Source organism: Perissodus microlepis, chromosome 10, assembly GCF_051167445.1.
Source record: "Perissodus microlepis isolate ML-2025 ecotype Zambia chromosome 10, ASM5116744v1, whole genome shotgun sequence".
Taxonomy (NCBI): domain Eukaryota; kingdom Metazoa; phylum Chordata; class Actinopteri; order Cichliformes; family Cichlidae; genus Perissodus; species Perissodus microlepis.
The window spans coordinates 27,293,214-27,318,201 of NC_140470.1; the positions used below are offsets into that span (position 1 = coordinate 27,293,214).

Sequence of the window (24,988 nt, forward strand, 5' to 3'; positions counted from 1 at the left end):
CTTCTGACAGGAACTTCCTACACACCAGGTATGAATAATGCCTGAGTGGACATACAAAACTCACAAGTTCCTGGCTCTCACGGCTCCTCTGCAGAGGGTTAGTCGAAGAAGGAGGGGCATCGCGAGGGGCGTCGGGGGACGGGGGACTGTGCCTCACTGCCCTCCCCTTCTCCAAGAAACCCGTCGACGCCCTCGCGGTGCCCCCTCCTTCTGACAGGAACTTCCTACACACCAGGTATGAACAACATAAATATGGAGAAAACTAACCTTAGAAACATGCAGGGTGACGGGTGACAGGAGATAGCAGCATTGCAGACATGAGGACAGGCAGACAGTTCAGGCTGTGTGAGAGTCAAGTTCACTCCTACATATGACCTCCTATTGCAGAATGCGTTACTGTGACAACGCAGGCTTTGTGCTTTGAAGTGTGGTGATTGGTGACGTAGTTGGAACGGCCCGGATAAATTTGAAAAAGGCGTTTTCGTTTGAAAACGCTACCGTTTTCACAGAGTTGTGCGTCCACATTGAAACGGCCGAAAACGCTTACGTTCCAGTACTGCGCATGCGTGAAACGCAAGGTGACTCGACCTGCCTCATTTCCGTCTGCCGTTTATTTACTTTCCGGCTCTTTGAAACGTCGCGGCAAAATGTCGAGGAAAAGCCACCAGTTTTTTAAATGGACTAACAATGAGGTGGAGTTGTTGCTGCAAGTAATACAAAAGTACAAAGTTGCAAAAGCGATTGAGAATTAAAGAATTTGAAGAAAAGCTATCTGGAGCATGTACAAACTGATATTAATCTTTAACGGGGCTGTCACAATTTATCACATGATTGGATCACTTGACTAGGCTATGTCCACATGTATGGGTATTTTTGAAAACGTAGATTTTTCTATGCGTTTGTACCTTTCGTCCACACGTTTCGGCCACTGAAAACGGAGAGTTTTAAAAATTCCTGCCTGGGTGGAGATTTTCAAGAACTCCGTTTTTGCCTTTACTATGGACAAGGAAAACGGAGAAAACGCAGGGTCAAAGGTGTGCGCCTTTTTTGATGTCACACTGTGCGCCAAGTTATTGTTTCGGTGAAATTAATTTCTACAATGGCGGACTTAGACAAAATACTGTTAATTTTACTCTCTGTGGTGTTTAAATGCTTACATACACAGACAGTTACTGTCCCTCCACACATAGGACTCACTTCTGCTTCTTTGCGCCGCCATCTTTGTTTACTCTTTCCCACCCAGGCGTCTAGACATCTGATTGGCCAACATTTCTACACGTTAGGAATATATCGCCACCTGTTGCTTTGGCATGCTCCTGGCAGCATTTTCCTTCGTTTTTGGTGTTGAAGTGTGGATGGGATTTTTAAAAAAAAAAACGAAAAATCTCAGTTTTCAGAAATACCCGTGTACGTGTGGACGTAGTCTACAATGTATTGTGGCGAGCTCAGACAAGGAGGAGACAGAGGTATCGTTTGGTCTTGCTTCCCGTGAGCTAGCCAGGGAGCACAGCCGTTTATTCACATTTGCAGAAGAACACTGCCGCTAGCTAACTGCTTAGCGCGGCAACAACAACAACAACACAGGGCGCCCTCTGACCCCGGAAGGACACACCGTCGCAGCGAGAGGGCGTCACCTGTCACTATGGCAACATAAACAAAACATAACTGTACAAACAGAACCCCGAGCAGCCCTGACCCACTACATAATCATTGTTTTTAAAAAGGCTCCAGTTCGCTTTCCACAATGCTACGCGAAAACGGCGTCAAATGTATACGCTTTGGAGAGCGTTTTCAAAACGCTGCGTTTTCCTTGACCGAAAACGCTGTCTCAGTGTGGACGGAAGGCTAAAACGGAGAGAAAAAGATGCGTTTTCAAACGAAAACGCATCTGAGTGATGAGTCATGATAGCATTACAGGCTGTCCACTTTTAAGTGTGGTAATTAGAAATATTGCAAAATAAAATACACACAAATATACTGTAAGAAAAGGCTTTTATTTTTTAGTATATGCTGAATTATCAGTTTCAAAGCTACTCTACCAGAGTTTCACTAAAAAATGAAACAAAGGATAAGTTTTAACCCTTTCATGCATGAATTATGACAACCTCTCAGCGAATAGCTTCTCTAAAATCAATAGAAACCCAACATTAAGTTCAGCTGAAGGTCAAACTGCAACAAAAAACTCTTTAATCAACAGTTTACGTTAAAAACGGCTTCTTTTTTTGGAAAAAAATAAAATAAACGAACAGAAATCCCAGTACAGTACAGTTCCTTTGTATCGTGCTGCTGCCACCTGCTGCTCTGGGGTGGGAACAACAACACTTTGGATTTGCGTTCGTTATCAGCAACAAATGAGTTTTACTTTTGAGGCTGCAGTTTTTAGTTATGTTTATTTGTTGGATCCCATCAGTTTTTCTTCAAAGAGCCGAAAGACTTTCAGTTACTTATGATAAACTGTTTGTCTTATACAAACAGATAAATACAGAAAACAAAGAAGAAAACAAAGCTTGTATTCTATTTGATTTTCAAGATATTGAACTTTATTTTTTCTATTTCACAGAGTTCTTTTTTCCATGTACTTTTTGTCCAATAATTTTTTTAATAATCAGATTAATGTTTATTTTAAAATTAAGAATTATTTATATTTTTTATATTTGCTATATACTGAGCTGAAACATCCTTCTGTGTAGTCATGTAACACATTATTTTAAAATAATATATTTTAAACAGGTGGATGCAGGAATTAAGAGTTAAAACAGAGTCTTGTTCCATTTAAGCTATCTTTATTTCACATTTATTTGTACACAATAAATACAGTTAAACATCCATGGGTGTGTAAATATGACGCCTGGCAGCCTCCGCATAGCCGACGCTGTAAAACGTGGGAGTTTTTACGTCCTTTTTAAAAAAAATGAATTTCAGATTCTGACTTGATGCATAATCAAGACCAGTAAACAGGTTAACAAAAAATTCTGGAATGGAAAAGAAACTTTAGTTATTCTTTTAATACAACAGGGTAAATGCAAACTTCAAAAATAAGTTTGATGTCATTCAGATCTCAAGGAGATCAACGAGAACGCAGCATCACGGCTGACGGATACCTCTTTTCCTCTGATCAGATTCAGCTACAGTTTAATTGTTTTTGTTTTCTTAAAATCCTAATTCTAAAAACAAAAAAGGGGAAAAAAGCTGTGCCATTACTTGCACAGATATCCATCTCTAAGCTCTCCGTAAACTATCAATACGATCGATAAGTCATATCTCAATCAAAGACACTACAATGGCTATTTACGGCTAAATAACAGGAAGTATTGATACCAATACGGCTGGTAAACAAACATCAAACAGGAAATATTGAACAAAACATCCACAATACTGAAAAGGAATAAGAAGACATCAGAAAGTGCTTCACTATAGATTTTAAACTGGACAGCTAGCAGCTCAGGATGGTTTCCTCCTTAAAAATAAAAGGCATCTTTAAACTGCACATGCTCAGTGTAAACTGTCCTCCCCAACAGCGACTGTTACTGGCATCATTAGTGTTGTAAAAACAGTTTTTTTCTGTATTATGCAACATAAAAACAAAAGAGTTAGACTGTGTGTTTGTGTGTTTACGTGCTATGTTTCCCACTTTAAACTTTTCCTAAACATTAGAAGGGGAAAAAAAGATAAGGGATCCAAAACAATCACAGGTAAAAATTGCCACTTTTCCCTTGTTTGTGTAACCGCGAGCGGTCACGTGTGTCGGCGGAGAGGACCAGCCTCTTTTGGAGACTTTTGGTTTGCTCACAAGTGCAGCTCTGTTGCATAGACGTGAATCTGATGGTGGTAACAAAGAGCTACGACGTGAGACACAACGGGGGCGAAATCATAACTATAACATAAAAAATTCTTTCTTCAATCCATAAACGAGGAGAAATTCTGTAGCTAAGGCATCCATAACACGATCAGTTAGAAGTGATGTTTTCCGACGAGCTGAAGGAAGAACTTATCTGTTTTCTTGCAGAGACTTTAATGTGAAACCCGAGCCAGGAGGCAGTTTATCTTAAACATAATCGACTAATGAAGCCAAAAAAGAAGTGAAAACATGTGCAATACCCGTGTGGAGCACGGGCAGCCTAAAGATCGCTCAGGTGAAAACAGAAAATTGATTTATGGTTTGCTGATGATGTGATATGCGATTATCAGACTATTTTTGCCCATTACTGCTCACAATTTCTTTGTATTTTGACTTCAAACAACATTTTTTTTTTGCGATTAAGTGTCAACAGAGATACAGAAAAGTGGTTACACCTAAAAAGCAAGGTCACTGAAGGCAGCGGTGTGGTTGTACAATGGTGCTGTAACCTTGTCCTGTCACCAGGGGGCAACGTCAAAATATCTGCTGTTGTCTTGTTGGCCCTTGGCTTACGGTGCATTCCAGATTGAGTCGGAAGTCGGGAATTCCTGAGCTCCCAGTAGTAATTTTCATCTGGAACTCCCCCTCAACTAGTATTTCCTTCTTGGAAAGTCAGAGCAGCCTCAACAATCCAAGATGGTGACAGAGAACATAAACATAATCTGCTCTGTCACTCACCTGTATTTGTGACTCATAATATAAGCCACACGCTAAGCACTTACCACATTCTATCAATGAACGTGCTGCAGCTAAAATAAATCCCATCTTACTTTGCTTTTCTGACTTTCCTGCTGGAATGCACAAACTCGGGAATGACGTCACTGCCAAAAAGGACCACAGACATCAGAACATTGACACAGCTGCCAGGTTGGAAAAGTGAAGCAACAAAAAAAAAACCTGTACTCTATTTACAGGCCACCAGGGGGCGACCCCTGCGTCTGTAAAAGACTTCTGGTCCTATAGAGGTCTCTGGGACCTCTGTGAACAGTTCCCTGATGTGTTCAAGGGTTCAGTTTCTCATTTCAGAACACAGCTGAAATCATCAAGACTCACTGAAGGGGTGTGAAATGTGTCTAAATCTAGGGAACACAGGCCTGATCGACGATATGTTCTGCAGACTCGTGTCTTTGTTCATAAACAGAAAAATGAAGGTAAAACACAAACGCTTCCTTCAGTTTGACCTCTCAAAGGTCAAGGTCAGTCCAGTCTAACATGTTTTACTTTAACATGAAACGCTGCTATGACCGAGTCTCAAACAACAGAAAATCCAGGGTCTGCTCATCAGCTAACGACTCTGTTTTATGCTGTCGGTGCGTTAAATATCATGAAACGCCTCATTCAGTCAGCTGCATGTTCTTTAGAACCAAACTGGCCGCTCGAACTGATGAATGATACCACACTGAGCTCTCTGCAAGGGAACGAATGAGCTCGACTCCCTAAAATATCAGCCAGCGAGTCCAAACACACTGATTTTTACTAACGGATAAAATGATGCTAACTTTTCTATCAACTTCTTTTGCTCGTTATCACCTTATTAACTGTTCGGGGGTGAGAATGAAGCCTTGTACAAACTCTGGGTAAAGTAGTGTTGAGAAACGAGAACACTGAACGGGAAGTTAAAAGAAAAAGGCGCAGCGGTGTTCCTTCTCCGAGTGGGGGGGGGCTTCTTCCGTCTCCAGGCGTCTTCAGGAGTTTTTAAGTTTCCTTGGGTTTCCTTTGGGAGTGTTTTTACGAGTCCCTGCTCGAGGGGGTGCCGCCTTCACACCAGTGTGATCTCAACCTCCTCTCGCCGCTTCACCTGCCCGCGAGGATGCTGCTTCGGGGGCGGAGGTGCGGCACGTACCTGTAAAAATCCACCGGCTCAGTTAAAATGAAGATAAAAAAGTCTGCTGTCATTTACGTCACCACAGAAGGTTTTACTCACGGGTCGGATGGTGCCACCGCCGCTCTCCGGGTATTTGGGGGGTTGGGGGGAGCTTTGTGCTGGACCTGAAGAGGGCAGAGGAGGCAGATTATTATTCACACCGGCCTTTTTTCTTACAGATAACCACTCACAGACAAACCAGAGATTCTTACTGTGAAAGGGGCTTTTGTGTGGAGCCGGCGGCGGTCTGTGGTGTCCGTTGTGATAGGAGGGTGGTCGGCCAATGGGAGAGGCTGTGGCGCTGCAGGGACTCGACACTGGAGAGGACACGGTGGGGGTCTGAAGGGGGCTGCTGTGGAGAGGTCCCGGCTGGAAGGGACCACGAGGGGAGCGGTCGCACTGAGAGAGTGTGGACGGGGAAGCCTTCAACACAAACAGTGGACAGGTGTGCAAACTTTAATATTTTATATAAAATAAAAAGAAATAAATTATTTAACAACACAGGACTTAGTGTCACAAATAAGTTGCTACAGTAGATTTGTACTGCGCTGATGTAGAGGCAGCTGATCCAGGGGGGGACACAGTGTGTGTGCGTTCAACCAGAAGAACTTTAATTGTGTAGAACATGAAATTTAAGTCAGCGTGAGCCTACCTGTGCGCTGCCGTCTCTTTGCCCATCTCCATTCTCGCTGGTCACGGTGAGATCCTCCACAAGAACTGCGGGGAACACACCAACAACGCCGTTAAACTCGCCCTCCCAGAAGCCATCGTCCTCGTGGGTCTCTCTGCTCAGGATGCGGATGATGGCGCCTTCTGGGAACGACAGCTCATCTTCCGTTTGACCCGCGTAGTCGTACAAAGCCTTTGCGAATGAAACTGCAACACAGACAGTGGCAACGAGGGTATTAAACAAAGCAGGAAGTCAAAACTCCGATATTATCTGGTGGAGGCGGATCTCACCACTGGAGTCTCCGTTGACGGAGCCGGTTGGGAGTTCGGTTTCAGGTTCGGTGGAGTTGCTGGAGGAATGGGATCGGGCGTCCAGCGCGGCCAGCGACTGCAGCATGCTCAGCAGGCTGTTGGAGGAGGGCAGCTGCAGGTATTTCTCTGGGACGTAGCCCACCTGTCCGCTACGGTTTCTGGCCTGGAAACACAGACAATGCACACAGACGATGACAACAGCCAAAAATGTTTCAACAGGAAAACTCCTAATGAGAAAAAATAAAGTCAGATGTAAAGAGTAGGGCTGTAACAATATCACCGCCAGAATTTAATAACAGCCACAAAGAGAATAATAGGAGAGCTTTTGTTCTCTCTTCCTGAATTAACGAGACCTCTAAAATCCTAAACAAGCCTCTGCTGAATTCATGAAGCTTGATTTCATGAACCTCCACTCCCGCTGCTTACTTATTTTCATTCAGATTGAAAACACTCAGAGGTATTGGGATCTCTGTTGGGGCATGCTGTGGGGAATCACAGCACTAAAACAGATCTATATATAATTAAAATAAATACCCCAATAAAAACACTATATCTGTATATGAAAAGATAATCACCTAAGTAAATATACATAAAATATTGGCTCAACACGTGGAACATTTGCACAATGGCTCACAGGAAAGCCAGACTTACACAATAAACAAAAGTAAAACAGCAACAATGGACAATGTTCCTTCAGGGAAATGATCTGAAAACAATCACACACAAAGTACACAATGACTACACACCAGCAGCTCTGCAGAGGCGTTTATAAAAGAATGACTTCACACAATGATGGGAGCATCCACAGCTGACATTTCTACATTTAAGTATACACCACTGACCACCCGAAAAATGTCCTCAAAGATTTCTCAAATTTTCTCCCAAAGGTCCAGGAGCAACTTTGTAACAGTCTGTGACAAACAAAGTGAAAATGATAACTAAGTAGCTGGGAGATCATCAAATTAACATTTTATATCCATGACCAGGTCACTCCGCAGATCTAAAACTGATCAAGAGTCCACGAACCGCTGTTAAAAAGTAGAATCTGACAAACTGTGATCAAACCGGAGCGCTGCTGAGGCAGGATTGGATCACCATCAATCAGGATTTGGCCCAGATTTTCAGTAGCTGCACTTAAGGTATGAATTTAAAAACTGCCTCATTCATGAATTATTGCATTCACAAACTTGGGTGCCATGCCCGCCCACCTGCCTGCCCGGCTGGGTGACGAGAATCTCCCATCAGCTCTTTACAGCTGCGGGGCCAAAAAACGAAGCAGAGAACTGTGTATTTGTAAATTTTTTGATTTGTCTTTATGTTCAGCAGAGCTTCTACCACCAAGGCCAACCTGACCTGCCTCAATGCACCGCACGCATTTTAGTTGAATTATTCTAATTCCTGAAGCCACATCAGTCCAACTGATCCCAGAGAAACACTAAAACCAGCAGATAGTCTGTACCGGTGCGAGTTCTTATAAAAACTGAAACTAAATGTTTGTCAAACAGTCTAAGAGCCAGAGAGTGAACTAATACACAAAACAACCAACCCTCAAACATGAGAGTGCTTCTGCTACACAATTGTGTTTGTGTTATTTTTGTACCTTGACCCAGTCCTCCATGTCGCCATCATCGATGACCTCCAAGATTTCCTGCTCCTCGATGGTCAGCTCGTCCGGCTGAGAAGCCTGCAGACAGACAAACACGTTAATTCAAATTAAAGGTGCAATGTAACAGTTTAACCATCTTCATTTCACCCGTGATGTATATTTTTCAAATACCGCCACACTGGTGAACGGACAAAAATGCCCACGGTGGCTTCAATAACATCAGCCAGAACACTGAAGAAAACACTGAGACCATGCCTGCATTAATACCACACTTTACTCAGGACTCAGGTAATATAAAACAACTGATACTCCAAAGCAGCACAAAACTCAGACTTACACTAGAATTTCTGTACAAATTCAGAGAGCAGGTGTTTTAAACCTGGACACAGAATCATTAGTGCCACAAAGTTTGGGAAAGTAAATCTAAATGGGGGTTAAACACGACTGGAACTGATTAAAAACAGCCAAAACAAAAAGTGGCTTTACTTCAAAGTCAGAATTATAATTGGTGACATGTTAAAGATCCACGTCCAATCCAAATATTTAAATCATGTGTGGAGAGGTTAACCGTATTTACATCTTAATAGATTTTATGACGACATCCATCCAGCAGGGATGGAGGAAATCCCAGCCAGCTTTGTAGGCTAACACAGAGAGCATCCACATTATAATGCACCACACAGACGGCAGACTTCAACCACACTTTTAGAAAATATAACAGGAATGAACACTCAGCCATCGAGTCTCCAGCTGTCTGCGTCAGTAACAGAAGCTTTAATCTAACAAGTTTGTCTTTTAATGAAGGAGGAACTTGGAGAGAACCACAGAGGCACAGGAGAACATGACAAGACACTTAAAAAGATTTAAATTTTAAATCATATAATTACCAGAAAATATGGTTAAACCTACAGAATCTTAAAAATACTTTTCCTTTCACTTCCAGCCGTTTTATGTATTCTGCATGAAAATGAGGTTTACGGAGGACAGAACGTGTAACTCTGCAAGTCACTGTTCTTCTAAAATCTCCATCTTCATCCATCAATATCCAGCTACACCAGCTTCCTGCATTTTCTAATAATGACTGCTTCTGTAACTCCCAACAAACACTCCCAGTGCTTCGAGCTCGAGGCAAGGCCGGCCTCTACACGTATTTTAACGAGTTGTCAATACAGAAAGCGCAGAGATGCTGCAACAGCAATCAAACAGTGGTTTTTTTCCACAGCAGTGACACTGATTGTTTAGAAAACTAAACTCATACTCGACTCGCTGCAAACACATGAGGCTTTGTAGATGTCACCATTTCTCTGGGCACTGACTGACTCATCGGCTACGACCCTGCTTAAGCGTGTGCCGTTACCTTGTAGGAGTAGAGCACTTTGCAGGTGAGTGGATAGTTTTTCAAGGTGCTGGAGGGGCTGGAGCTGCTGTCATCCAACACTTCACCGCTGTCCTCCATCTCCTCTTCATCCTCTCGCTCCAAATCTGCTGTTACCTACGGATGTTAGACCGACATCTGCGCTTAGGGCACAAATCTACAGCGCATATACTTCAAAACTACAGCACTGTGGAATTGGAGTTTTTGTCTTACAGAGAGTGAAGGATCGTGGGTACTGAGGTTGTTCCAGCGCTCGTTCTCCAGCTCCTCCATCACCTGGTTCATCGCACTCTTCAGCCACGTTTCAACCGGGACTCCCGCCTCCCTTAGCAGGTCCAGCCGGGCCTCGGCTTTCGCTTTCACTGTCTAGCAGCAAAAAAAATAAAAAATAAAGGTGAGTTAAAGACCACCAGACTTTCACAACCCACTGACAACCCGCCACCCCCCAAAGAATAAAGAAAACACAATGAGATTAGTATGAAAATAAAATAAATACTTAATGTGTTTTAAACACCTCTGCTCTCTTCTAACAGAACATTAATCCTTTAAATCTGTCACTTCACCTTTCAAACCAGCAGGTGGCGCACTGGGGCAACTTTAAATAAGGAGAAACTGATTCAGAAGATGGAGAAATCGCTGATCTAGAAGTTCGAAGGTTACCTCTGCCCTCCGGAGACTCTGCCTGGCCACCTCCATCTTGGTCTCCAGCTCGCTGTTGTTTGGCTCCGAAGCTTCCTGGGTCCCGTACTCCTCCAGGGCCTGAAAACAAAACAATTACAACCATTGTGGTGACGTATACAAAGGAACACGGATGGAAACGGTCCAACAATAAAGCGATCAACGTAACCAGCGACATCTGGAAACAGGTCGCTGCACGAGCTGTGCTCACTTATCTTAAACTGGCTTTCGCAATAAACCAGTGAGACGGAGCTCTTGTCACTTTTATCCTTTCATGCCGCAGTAAAATATGGAGAAGTTTATGATGTCGAGGTTTATTATTATCATCCAGCTGACCGGCTACGCTGCATTAAAGGCCAAATTCCAGTTTAATGGAAAAAAGTGACACATCAGTGCATTTTGTACACTTCCTGCAAAGATTTTCCAGGGATTGTGTGAGTAAGGGGTGACAAACCACATCAGAATAACTCCAAACCCAAACACAGACACAACACGCACGTTTAGATTCAGAGACTTAAACTTCCCAGAGGATTTCCTTCTCTTTGCAGAACGTCACACAAATCATGTCCAAAGGGTCATTTTGACTCCTCTGGAATTGTAAAAACTGTTAAATTAAAATCCCATGATCATCATATTTCATGACTTTTCCTTATATGGGTTTATTCATTATATAGTGAAAGCAAAAGCAACAAAAATGACCACCACTCATACCTTTAACTGCTGAGGATATCATTTTGATAGGCATAGAAATTTATGTCAATGCCAATTTTATTTATAGAGCACATTTCTTTACATGCAAAATGTGCTTAAACAGAAGAGGCTCAAGGCAGTGAGAACAAGAAACTAAAATTTAGACATGACTGATGGGTAAATATATTGTCTCAACTGCTGCTGTTGCAGGATGGGGGCATGGACCAGCTAATTTTAACATATTTTTAAATCCACAGATTCTCCAAAAAAGCTACAGGATCTATTTTTAACAATAGAGGGCTCAACAAGTAATCTGTAGCTCTAAAACTAGCAGATTTTTACACCCTAAAAGAGAATTTAAACATCAACTTTGTGGGACTTATTTTTAAAGGTGTTTTATGTTTAAAACCTGAATTTGCCAATTTTTTTGCTTCGCTTTATGAATCTAACAAAACACAGAAAAGTTGTTTCTGTTGCGAAACAGCAGATGGTGCTACGCTGGCACTGACCGGATCGTAACAGATGGACTTTCAGGACGTTTCTGTGTCGAACAGCCATCCAGTCAGATCGTCTCTTACACAACAAGAAAAGAACATGCTTATGTCATTACAATAAAGAAAACCTATCTCCTATGTGTGTCTGTTGTTTTAAATATAACATCTTATTTGACTGACTGATTGATTCGATTTGAACTAATTTGGTTACTGGATCGCTGTGAATAACGATTACACGCTTTACTCGGAGCACAAGGACCAGTGTTACCTGCTGTGTTTTCAAATATCCACACCGTGCTTTAATCATTTACATACATCATGTGTAACTTAATTCACTGCACGGTGTCTGGACTGTTACACCACGTCAGCATTATAAACCCTTTCTTAGTCGTCTCATGAACGACATGGTTATATTTGTTTCTATTTTCTTCTAATCAATAAAAATATAATTAAACAATTTCAGCCCCCCCGCCAGAAAGCACAATAAGGACATGATTCATGTCACATGAAGCAAGGAGAAGTTTCTGTATGTGGCTATGTTACGTCACACCGTGGCACATCTTTCACTCTTGAACGAGTTTATGTTTTTAATTCTTAATTAATTATTTTTTTTATTGTCAACATCTAACTGTTTGCTTGGTGTTCGAAGTGTCTCAGGCTGATATTTCTATTAAAATTCTATTAATTGAGCAGCCCTACTAGAAAGGATATGATGAAGTGTTTAACATGATAACATGATTTATGTCCTGACACTTTGCCTGTAGAGTCAACAGCAACAGAGTTAACAGCCACGAGTTTAAAAGTGTTCATTAAAACACCTTTGAACTTCTCTCAACATTAACAGACCACAGAAAAATAACACAAAAAGAACTCAATAACAATTACTACCTCACAGCGAACATGCACTACAACTGTAACACTGCATGACCTGCTGCATTTTATGACCCATTTGCACCACATGCATGCAGAACAGAAAATTGACACCCTATGTACTTATTGTTTTATTGTAATATAAGGAACTAATTGTATTACAGGGAGAAGTTGTGCACTGGATATGTGCACAATGAAAATAAAGTACTTCAGTAAACACACAGACTGACATGGTTACACCATCTTTGTCCTGATGCCTGCAGAAACTGTCTGTGTTTGATGAGGTTCTCACCTTCTGAGTGTGGATGATGCTCTTGTATTCTCGGGCCACGCGGCTCGCCCATTTCCTCGCCTCCTTATCCAGAGTGTGCTCCTCCGCCGTCCCGCTCTCTTTCTGCAGTTGCACCACCTACAGCGAAGGCAAACACACCAGTGTATAACAAAGAATGTTTTTACTAATAAGTAAACATTATCATTCAGACAGTTTTTGAAGTGTTTTATTCTTCAGTGAATTTTAAATATTTTTTAAATCCCAGTCATCACTGAAATGTAAGTTACAGCTTTTTCCCCAGTGATACAGATACAGGCTTTAAACTAACCGCCCTGATTTGCTCCAGGATGGCTGGTGAGTTTCAAGACTTCTGACGAGCCAGGTTTATATTTGTTGACTTTAAGGTGTGACGGTCTTCAGTTTTTATTTTCTTCTAAACCCCGACAAAATGATTTAAGCCATTTCCACATGACATCAGCTGTGTGTCTGAATATGGAGGGGAGAGGCTGGGTGGAGGGAGTGTGGGGGTCAGTGCACTCTGGTGAGGCCCGCTCACAATGCCTCCTTTTCACAGATGGGCTGTTCACAGGGCCCGGCCTACCTCCTGCCCCTCCCTCCCAAACTCAGCTCTATTCCTTACCGGATCCCTCCGTCTGGTGCAAGTGGTATGAAGGGTGGGTGCAGGGGGAGGCAGGGGAGGCTCTCCACCACTAATGTTTTCTTTAGGAACAGGCTGCTGCTTGTTTGACTTCCAATGAAAACAACACCAGCGTTTGCAGTTTGAACAAATTGTCTAGTGTTGTCCGGCGGGGCAGAGGAGAAAAGAAGCGGCGTAGCTGGGCGGCAGAATCGGACTCTTTTACATCCACGAACGGGAGTCGTCACACATCGCTTGGCAGACCTGCAGCGTCACCTTACAGCCTGATAGGAAAATATTTTTGGACCAAAGCTGACATTTACATTAATTTTTATAGTGGGCAAAGAATCCAATAAAAGCCAAATGTGGCTGTAAAATTATTTAAAATAGACTTAAGGCCACAAGGAGACACTGCGGGCTTCATGAGCAGGTGCACCTGAATTAGCACCCATGTCAGCAATGGGACTCGTAAAGGAGTTTAGGATGTGTATTTTATATACGCATATCTACATTTGTCACCTAAAGTGCAGCTCCCAGGGCAGATTTTGACCACAGCAGAGGTTTCAGACCTGAACTGGCACTGAAAAACAATCCAGGCAGTCAAGTTGAACTGAGAAATCCATAAAGCTGAGAGCGTAACAGATGCAAAACAGTCGGAGGGAAGCAAAGAAGGAAGGAAGGAAGAATTTAGCAACTCTGGAAAGTTATCTCAGCAGCATCATTTCACCAGCCATATTGAGGCAATCATGAGGTGAACAGCAGCATTTGATTTTCTGTAAACTTCTTACCTAACTTTAAAGGCCTGTTACATGTTACATGACCTGTTGCACAGGGCTATCATGTAGAAAGGGAGGTTCAGACCTGCGGGTGTTTTATAAAATAAAAATCCTGGGTCATTCCACACACACATGACCCCACATGACCCCGTTACAATCAGCTGAATATATATGTGTAATAACTTTAGTACATTTTTAGGAATTATAGGCGCAGAAAGTGCATAGTGGTGGGTTGAAATGTAAAACTTTTTCAACTGCGCTTTTGAAGATTCATAATTTTATAAGTACAGGAGATATCTATGTGAAATTAACAGGGCTGGAAAAACACATTAAAGCTCTGGTAAAAAACAAACAAACAAAAAAACTGCAAATAATCAACTTTAACCCACATGCCACAATCTAAAGCCAAAATCTTGTTTCCTTTAATCAACTTTGAGTTGTTTCAAGTAGTTTCAAACAGCAATCCTGCACCAATTTAATCTCTATGATGTGGAGAAACAGAAGCAAACATCGTTGCTGCCGGATGTTTTGTGTGTTTTCTATTAATTCACCGGCGAATACAGCATTTTGAGTAAAACTCTCAAAGCTCTTAACATGTGTGCTACCAAGTGAGTGCAAATGAAACTTCTCCATATTTATACCAGGATCATCTTCTAGATGGCATCTGTCAGATATCAGTTAGGTAGATTTTGCCTGATGCTGCCGGATGGATTTTGATGGCCTCTAAAATGACTGAAATAGACCAGGTAATCACAGATAAAGAAGACTGCAGATACTATGTCTCTTTTCATAACCTTATGGCTCAAGATGAATAAACAACAAGTGTTTGGACTTCTAAAACGAGGCGAAACTCTTTGATTTAAAGCACAAGACAAAACGAGAGCTTGGAAGCAAAAGCAAATGGAAAACAGTGACAGTCTTTTCCAGATTACTGTGTCTGTATCTTGTCTTATAATCACAGGTCATTTAGCAGTGAGGACAATGAGCTGAGACAATCTTTAAAGCACGCGTTTATCTGTTTACACTTCCTGGAAGTGTGAAGTTCAGAGGAATAAGTGCGTGGTGTGCATTAACAATAAAAATGGAAAATGTCATTATATTGTGCAGATATTCCTCTGTGTTTAGGACAGCGACTAGTTAAGATATGCTTTTTAAAAGGTGCGTGTGTGTATATATATATATATATATGTACTGAAGTGCAAATTAAAAGTAGAGGTCGTGCATTTATTTAGGAAGATAAACAGTCTGATAAAGTCGGAACAAACACGAGCTGGAAATAGTCCCACGGTGAGGAAATGAGACGACACATCTGTAAATAAAAACTAAAAATGGGAAATAATCTAAGTTCCTGTGCAGGGCGAGGAGTACAGTACAAAGTCAAGAGTTCACTGTTCTGCCTTCAGGCTCATAGTTCAGACTAACAAAGATAAAGACCAATCACGCAGGACTTATTATGTTTCCTGCTTTGACTTCTTACCCAGACTGTTCCATAATGTGTGTGCAGCACTTTTGTGATTAAAATCTATTTAAATTAGTCGTTTATTTCAGTGCAGACAGATTATTGACACTCAAACAATGGAGCTACTTTGTCTGTTACTTACAAATTTTTAGAAAATTAGAAAAAATTGAACATTTTTTCCTGCTTGTGTATCAATTTAGAGGAAAAGTCATCCCCCAGCTTCTCAAGCTTCATAATCCAGTGATCATGAATGTCTAAAAACAAAAAATCTTTTCTGCATCTGGTATTGTTGAGATGTTTAACTCTGGACCAAAATGGTGGATCTGCTCTGCCTAAAGCCGCTTTGAGCATCAAGGTCCTGAGCCCAGTCCAGTCCGGGCTTTTGTGGCCACGTGGCCCGGCCAGCTCAGCTTTCAGGATGCCCGTGAGCTGCTTGTTCCACTCGTCTGATTTTGTATTGATTGTTGTCTAAACAAATGAATCTGTCATCTGTTGAGCTTTGTTCCACTTCTCAACAATCTCCTCTGATCTGTTTTCATTACAGCATTTTATCTGTGGTTTCCAACCTGTGCAGTTCAAACCTGAAGGATCCACATTTTCACTTCACCTTTCTGTAGAAATTGATTTTCCGGTAAACTGATCAACACCTCCTGCCAACTAAATTAGTCAAACACGTACCTTATTTTATGCTACAAAATTTGTATTAAAAGCAACCCAAACACTTTGAGATTTGGATTTTAATAGTTTCAAAAATTATTCTTCAAGTTTTACTTGAACATTTTAGAGAAATCATGTTAAGTTCTAAATTTTTAAGGTTGGGGATTTCATTCCATGCGTAATAAATACGAGTTTATTTTCCCCAATAATCACTAAAAGCAATCGCATGTGATATTTTATGCATTTAATAATGAATAAAAAGAGAAAAACATCAGTATTTACCGTGTCTGCGTCGACAGGCTGGAACATGAAGTCTGGTGCTTGCTGGAACGCCATGTTCTTCTGCACAAACAGCTGCTGGTGAAACTCCTGCAGAACCTGCATGCGTTTCAAGGGAACAGACAAAAATATACATATATACTTATTTAAGGTTTATCACAAGCTTACAAATCAGCCCATGTCTAAACCTGCATAATTAACACTTAGTAAAGCCTTTAGGGTTCAGGCTTGCTCCCTATTTAGTTTTAATTTCTTGCCCACATTTATTTCTATTTAAAATTAACTTTAAAAAAAAAAAAAAGACCTCCAGCTGAATGAATTGTGGCCAGTGATCCGTGTAGCTTAGGGCCACATCTATAATTTTTTATTTTCCATTACTCTGTCAGTTTATTTCTGTTGTATTAAGTTATTTGATTTGCTTATGAAATGAACCCAAATCAGCTTTTTATTATTTTACACAAGTCAAATAAAAGAAAACGCCAATAACAATTAAGAGAATGACCATAAAGCCGTTTCTGGTTACTACCAGCTGATCTGAATGCTGATGACCACTCTGGTGTTTGTGGTCACAGCCTGACATTAAAAACGTATCACAGCCATTTATAATCCGAATCCTTGTTTTAGCTGCGGGCGGGCAGCTATTTCACGTTACTGATTAAGAAAAGACTCGTACTCTGGTCCAGCATCTTTCTATGTCCAAGTTGGAAAGTTTGCTTGCGCCCCCCGCTGGGCGTTGGAGACCTTTGTCTGACCTCCATACTCTCTGGTTTCTTGTCGGTTCTGTTTCTTGTAAATAGTTTTTTGTTAATTGTTAGCAAAGCAGGACGTTTGTTTTTCTATGTGTATTTTACTTCCCACTGGTGTTGTAGAGCAGTGTTTGGGAGCCCTACATATCAGCTATGCTTTGGTCACCTGAGCGTGGTTCCATGCTTATTTCAAATATTGTATGATAAGTGATAATTCAGTGTTAAATGTTTGTTCCTGGAATGTAGGAGGTATACATAACCCTATTAAACGGAAAAAAATATTGAGTTTTCTTAAGAGGGAGAATGTCCATGTTGCCTTGTTGCAAGAAACTCACCTGTCGCCTCAGGAGCATCTAAAACTGAAACGTGATTGGGTCGCTCAAGTTTTTAGTTCCTCCTTTACGAGTAAGAGCCGCGGTGCAGCCATTTTAATACATAAACACCTACCGCTGACAGTTGACCAAACAATTTGTGATAAGTCTGGTAGATATGTTTCCTTAAAGGGCACCCTAGGTGGTCAGGCGGTGTCATTTCTGAATATTTACTTTCCACCAGTACAGTCTAACGACTTTATTGCTCATACTCTCTCTTCCTTTTCTGACTGGGTTTGTGATAATTCTGTGATAGCCGGTGATTTTAACTGTTATTTTTCTACAACTAAGGACAGATCCCCTCCTAAACAAATTCAAATGTCTACAAGGGCCAAAGCACTTTTAGATACTTGTAACGAACTTGATCTGGTTGATACCTGGCGGACTCTTCATCCTAACGATAAAGAATTTACTTTTTTTTCCGGTGTTCATAGAACAAGTAGTAGAATCGATCTCGTTTTCACCCCCAAACGATCACTGGGAAACATTTTGAGATGTACAATAGGCGATATTATTATATCAGATCATGCGCCGGTTTTTGTTCAGCTAAGTGATCTAAATCCTGTCCCTCGGTCTCATGCCTGGAGATTTAACAATTTTTTGATTCACGACCCAAAATTCGAAATGTTTTTAAATGATCAGCTCGAACATTTTTTAAAGGTTAATGCAACCCCTGAAGTTTCTCCAGGCCTGCTTTGGGACACCCTGAAGGCTTACACCCGTGGACTGATTATATCATATTCAGCAGGCCTGAAGCGGAAAAATCAGATGGAACAACGGAAATTAGAACTGGAATTGCACGAACTGCAAGCTAAACATAATGAATCACCTTCAGAGCAATTAAGGAATGACATTCAGGTGGTTAAAACAGCTTTGGAGGCACTATTGACAAGAAAGGCTGAGAAATCTCTTTTCTTCATGAGGCAGAGGTTATATGAGTTTGCTAATAAACCTAACCGCTATCTGGCCAATCTTCTTCATAATAAGGGTGCTGGTTGTAATATCCCATGTGTTAGAGACTCATCTGGTTTACCTAAATAGGACAATTTAATTATTAATGATACTTTTAAAACTTTTTATAAGCAGTTATATACCTCCCAGTTTAAATCGACATTGGAACAAGGTATGCATCACTTCTTCTTAGGACTAAATTTACCTAAAGTTACTGAAATCCAAAGGGATGATTTATGTAAACCTATAACGCAAAGTGAAATTTTGAAAGTTATTCAGATGCTTCCAAATAACAAAGCCCCGGGTCCAGACGGGTTCACGGGGGGATTTTTTAAGAAATTTAGTAAGATTCTGACTTCCCCACTGTATAAGATGCTTCTGTCCTCTTTTGAGGCAGGCACTCTCCCCCCCCTCCTTAATGGAGGCTAATATTTCGCTAATTTTGAAGAAGGGGAAACCTCCTGAAGAATGCGCTTCTTATAGGCCTATATCTGTTTTAAATCTTGATTTGAAGATACTTGCTAAGGTCCTAGCTGTACGTCTTGAGCCAATACTACCTTCGGTCGTTAAGAATGATCAAACTGGTTTTATACGGGGGCGGTATTCCACACATAGCGTGAGGCGCCTACTTAACATTATTCAGCACTTGTCTTTGTTTAACCCTGAAGCTCTAGTCATCTCACTTGATGCTGAAAAGGCCTTTGACCGTCTGGAATGGCCGTTTCTTCTTTTCACACTTCAAGAATTTGGTTTAGGTGACAACTTTGTTAAATGGATCCAGATCCTTTATACGTCCCCTCTTTCGGCAGTGATTACCAATGGTTATAGGTCGGACAATTTCAGTATCGAACGTGGCAGTCGGCAGGGCTGTCCGCTGAGCCCTTTGTTATTCGCCCTGGCTATGGAACCCCTTGCCACAGCCATTAGGAAGGATGCTGCTATTGAAGGACTCTGTTTGAACAATTCTCAACATAAGATTTCACTTTATGCAGATGACGTCTTAATTTTTCTAAATTCTCCTGCTCATTCAATTCCTAGATTAGTTGCGTTAATTTCCCAATACGGCTCCTTCTCAGGCTACAAGATCAATTTTTCTAAAAGTGAGGCTATGCCTCTCTCTGTTCTAAATGAGGTTGATCCAAACATTTCTCAGCCTTTTCGTTGGTCTCCCTCCGGTTTCACTTATTTAGGAGTAAAGATTTCACCGAATCTAAAAGAAATGTATAGTGTGAACTACACCCCTTTAATTCAGACCATCAATCGCGATTTGGATAGGTGGTGCAGCCTCCCTCTGTCTCTCTTAGGTCGTATTCATCTGGTCAAGATGAATATCCTCCCTCGCCTCTTGTATTTATTCCAGATGTTACCGCTTGCTCTGTCCAAAAAGGTTTTGTCAAAATTAAATGGTTCAATTATTTCTTTTATATGGTGTAAGAAAAGATCTAGGCTGAGATACAGTTTTCTGTGTTTGCCTGTTCAGAAAGGTGGTCTTGCCGCTCCCTCCTTCCCACAATACCTCTTGGCTGCACAGTTAAAATTTCTTACAGAATGGTTTATGGACGATCCGGATTCTATTTACCTCAGCGCTGAGTCCACTTCTTTAAAGGGCATTCCGTTGCGGAACCTGCTATATATTTCCTCAGGCAAAGCCACAGTTCTAACACAAGATAATATGGTGCTAAAGAATATGCTCATTATTTGGCGCAAAGTCAGGCGCCTGGAAGGATATTATAATTGTTTCTCCCTTCTTACTCCTATTCATGAAAACCCTGACTTCTTACCTGGTCTTCGGGCTGGTTTTGCGGACTGGTCTCACAAAGGGATTAATACAGTGGGTGATCTTGTTCATGAGAACTCTCTTCTTACTTTTAATCAACTGAAAAGCAAGTTTGGTCTGACCAATAAGGATTTTTTGAAGTACTTTCAGGTAAAGCACTATATTACTTCTAAATTGAAGGATTTTAATGGAGGGTTTGGTCTTTCTCCTATAGAATCACTCATGGCAAAAACTACCCAACTAAAATGTATCACTAAAAAGATTTATAACATTCTGTCTGATCTTAGAATGGATAACTCTGACAAAATCAAGGGCCAATGGGAATCAGACGTAGGCGCTATAGATGCTGAAGCTTGGGATGAGTTGTGTTGTCGTCCTTTTAAAGCCTTGGCATCTAATTCTATTTGGGAAAGGCAGTTTAAACTTATAAATAGGCTTTATATTACACCTGAGAAGAGGCACATGATGTTTCCAGCTTTGCCTAATCTCTGTAACAAATGTCAGTCTGCTGTTGGTTCCTTTTTTCATTGTCTGTGGAGCTGCCCTGTTATTCTACAGTTTTGGAGATCACTCATAGATAAGCTATGTACTATATTTAATTGCCGACTGCATCTGGGTCCAAGGACTTGCTTGTTAGGACTAAATGATGAGCTACCTGCCGGCTTTCGCAGCAAAGATCTCCTTCACATACTGCTACACTACGCTCGAAAGTGCATTATGGTACTGTGGATTTCTGATAAGGCTCCATCTGTCAACCAGTGGCTACAGTCTGTGATATGTATTGTGCCAATGGAAGCCTTCTCTACAGCACTTAAGGACAAACCTTTCCTTTTCTATCGCATATGGGACCCTTTTTTGGCCCATCTGGACACTCCCTCTGCTCAGAGGTTGAAATCGGGCTTATGGGATTTAGCCTGGCAACAAAGGGACGATTGTTAACCTTTTTCATTATTTATTACTATTGCTGTTGGCTTTTTCTTTCTGCCTCCCATGTCCTGCTATACATGTAGATGCATCTTTGTCCTGTGTATGTATATGCTGGTGACTGCTGTTTTCCTGCTTTGCAATTAAAAGTTCAATAAAAAAACCAAAAAACCCCAAAAAAAAAACGTGTCACAGGCTCGAGTTCACCGCCTGCCTATTTTCACACAGACTATTTTTAACAAACGCTCACCCTCCAGCTGCTGAAAGCTTAAAGAGACAGTTAACAAATGACATAAGATATCACTGTAAGTAACACAGGTGAAGGTACAAAGAGTTTTAATTCTAATTTCAGGTTTTTTCTAAAGCCAGCTAAAGCAGCCGAAGACTGGACCACCACCTGGACCACAAAGCTCTCTGCCCACCCGAGGGAGGACGAAGTACCTGTGTGGATATTTTAAGCTGAACTCATGGGGCACAGCTATCAGCTGTTCTGGAAAAACAAGAAACCTCCCCAGTACTGGTCCCAGGCTAGTAACTTTGGTCTTTTGAATTGTACTTAAGTTTGGCCCCTCATCAAGAACCAGTTGCCTTGGGGAGACCATACCAGGGGACAGCATAGCTTCTCCTCCTCAACTGTGATCATTCACAGAAAGGAAAGGAGCCAGTGCAGGTGGTTTGACTGGCATCTGAAATAGGAGGCCTCCAGGATGTCTCCTAGACGAGCTGGTAAGGGCAGACCAAACACACACTGGACACATTGGGACACATTATGCATCTCGGCCGGCTTGCCGTGGTATCCCAGTATTCGCTGCCTGTCTGTTGTCAGACGCATTTGTGTGACCATAAATACCACTTAAGTGGGAAAAGGAACTTCTGGACATCTCTGCTTGGACTGCTGACTCAAGTGTCAAAAAATGATTTGATAGAGGAACTTGTATTGGAAAAAAGAGGAGCAGGGTATTGATCCCTGTTGATTTACCCGTCAGTGTACAGTCATACCTTTACCTATGGCTAAAAACTGACACAAATGAGCATCTTCTGAAGGATGTCTGAGCTCTGCCTTAGAAACATGATGAAGAGCTGAGTTATTTGGAAAGCTACTCGTTTACACCGAAAGGCACCAGAGTGGCGGCTCACTGTTCTCCAGGAAGAGCAGGAGTAGGTGGCTGGGGAGGGGGACGTCTGGGCATCATGACCGGACTCAGATAAGCAGCAGAAAATAGATGGAAGGAAATCAGGTTTAGTAATATCAGTTTTATATTCTTTCATCTTGTACACCGTATCAATGCCTCACATTTTAATCAGGCTTCCTGTAGAAAGAAGATGCTGCTGCGTCTCTGCTCACATGGAGAGGCAGAGGTTGTGTGTGAGAAATATATTACTATGAATTACTAGGCTAACAATTACACCAAACTGCCAGGCTTGACACCATCTGAAAAGTAAAATGAGCATAAAATGAGCAGCTTACCCAAGCCAAGCCAAGCCAAGCCAAGTTAAATAGTATCCCACAAGTAGCTCATTTTACTTTTGCTCCCCCAACTTATTTAATCAACCAGCCACAGTGTGGAGCTGACATTCCAATCAAGCTTAATCAAACAATTAAGCTCTCTCTTTCATAGATATAAATAACTGCTGCTAGCTATGATGTTTAAGGAGTGAATAGTGAACTTCTTTTAATGGTGTGTTTAATGAATTTTATTTAATAACTTGTGACCTTTGAGTCCCTTCCTTGCAAGAATTATGGCCAATGACGGAAATGTATGTATTACATTTAAGATTGGAAAACAATGTCAATGCCACAAACGTGAGTTGTCATATACATCTGTGAGTTAATCTGCACAACCGTGTGCACATGTGCTCTGTGCATGTACACACACAAAGAATTGACCTTCGTTCCTTAAATTTGTAGCATTGCCTCGGTGCTGACTGATGGTGCTCAGTGGCTTTTGCTTCTTGCTTTTAAATCAGATGTCACTCTCAACATAAACACAAGCTACAGCAGCCAAGCAGTCTTAGCTGAGGAAACAAAGATACATTTCCTCATTTAATGTAAAATATTGTGGTGATGTTATGTTATATTAGGCAGGCAGCTGGCCAAATAACACTGTGACAATCAAAAGTATATCTATTTTGAACGCCTCAGCTGGAAAAAATTCAAAATGGTTTATAAAGTTGGCCACAGGTCTGTATGTAAATGGGAGTTAAAATATTGCTTCATATTTGGATATGTATGATGTTAGTGTTTCTAAAATACTAAAAAATGTGTTTATTAACAAAGTAAACTAAAAATAGACATTATTAAATTTGATACTTTTAACTACTGAATTGAACATAATATGAAATAATGTGTTTCCACTGTGGGAATGATGGCTCCAATGACAAATAACTTTCAGATTAGTAAAGCTATATTTTAAATTTTTCTAGTTTTCCATTTCTATTTAGATGATTTACATTTCTATTTCTATTTAAAATGAACAGGATCATAACAAAATAACACCACTGCAAGTGTAACAAAAATATGTTGAAATCAAATGGTATGTTATTTGAAATCAATATGAAACAATGACACATGCATTTTATACAATTTTTTTTATTGATTAAATTTTTCCCAATGGTCCAAATTAGTCTGTGATTGGCCTTATTGTCCAACAAATCATATTTATATACAAATATATGTGACTCTCAAATATGATTTAAATGGATCATTCCTCACTTGATGACAAATTATCCATTTAAATATTTGCAGAGTCCTAAACTTGATGCCAGTGAACTTATCAGCGGTTGGTTTTAAAAAAAAAGCCCAAAAAATCCCCTATGAGCAAGCACTTGGCGACGGTGGGGAGGAAAAACTCCCTTTTAACAGGGAGAAACCTCCGACAGAACCAGGCTCAGGAAGGGGTGGCCATCTGTCGCTGCCGAGTGGGCTTAAAATGTTCACTGTCCATCCTCCTTCTGACAGGAACTTCCTACAGACCAGGTTTGAATGATGCCTGAGTGGACATACAAAACTCACAAGTTCCTGGCTCTCACGGCTCCTATGCAGAGGGTTAGTCGAAGAAGGAGGGGCATCGCGAGGGGCGTCGGGGGACGGGGGACTGTGCCTCACTGCCCTCCACTTCTCCAATAAACCCGCCTTCAACCGAGTCGAGAGAGCCGGGAACTTGTGAGGTGTGCATGTCCTGGTGAGCCTCCACCTTTTATAGGTGGGTGCAGCCTCGACTGTACAGAGACAGACCAGACCAGCTGCACCACACAGACACTTCAAACCTCATCTGAGGACAAAAAACATATACATACATACACACACACATACACACACACATACACACACACATACATATATATATATATCTTACTATTAAAAAAACAATAAAGTTAAGGTTCCTTTACAATGTCAGAAGGAGGGAGGCACTAAGGCACCGCCTTCCGCCCCTCGACGCCCTCGCGGTGCCCCCTCCTTCTGACAGGAACTTCCTACAGACCAGGTTTGAATGATGCCTGAGTGGACATACAAAACTCACAAGTTCCTGGCTCTCACGGCTCCTATGCAGAGGGTTAGTCGAAGAAGGAGGGGCATCGCGAGGGGCGTCGGGGGACGGGGGACTGTGCCTCACTGCCCTCCCCTTCTCCAAGAAACCCGTCTTCAACCGAGTCGAGAGAGCCGGGAACTTGTGAGGTGTGCAT

At 41.4% G+C, this 24,988-nt stretch overlaps 1 protein-coding gene and 1 long non-coding RNA gene across 2 annotated transcripts; one reads left to right on the forward strand and one right to left on the reverse strand.

Annotated features, from left to right (window-relative positions):
• Positions 1–184: 184 nt before the first annotated feature.
• Positions 185–10,391, forward strand: LOC146379590 (uncharacterized). The gene is made up of 3 exons (XR_014801444.1): positions 185–235; positions 5,942–6,207; positions 10,303–10,391. It is a non-coding gene; the product is annotated as an uncharacterized LOC146379590 (long non-coding RNA).
• LOC146379591 (F-BAR and double SH3 domains protein 2-like) lies at positions 2,681–24,774 on the reverse strand. Its single transcript, XM_084940880.1, has 12 exons — positions 22,442–24,774; positions 16,539–16,634; positions 12,749–12,865; positions 10,385–10,483; positions 9,938–10,090; positions 9,707–9,841; positions 8,344–8,427; positions 6,723–6,906; positions 6,415–6,638; positions 5,975–6,185; positions 5,823–5,887; positions 2,681–5,741 (listed from the first exon to the last, which is right to left on the reverse strand). The coding sequence occupies exons 1-12, from the start codon at positions 22,571–22,573 to the stop codon at positions 5,658–5,660; spliced, it is 1,584 nt and encodes a 527-aa protein (XP_084797006.1). The 5' UTR covers positions 22,574–24,774; the 3' UTR covers positions 2,681–5,657.
• Positions 24,775–24,988: the final 214 nt, after the last annotated feature.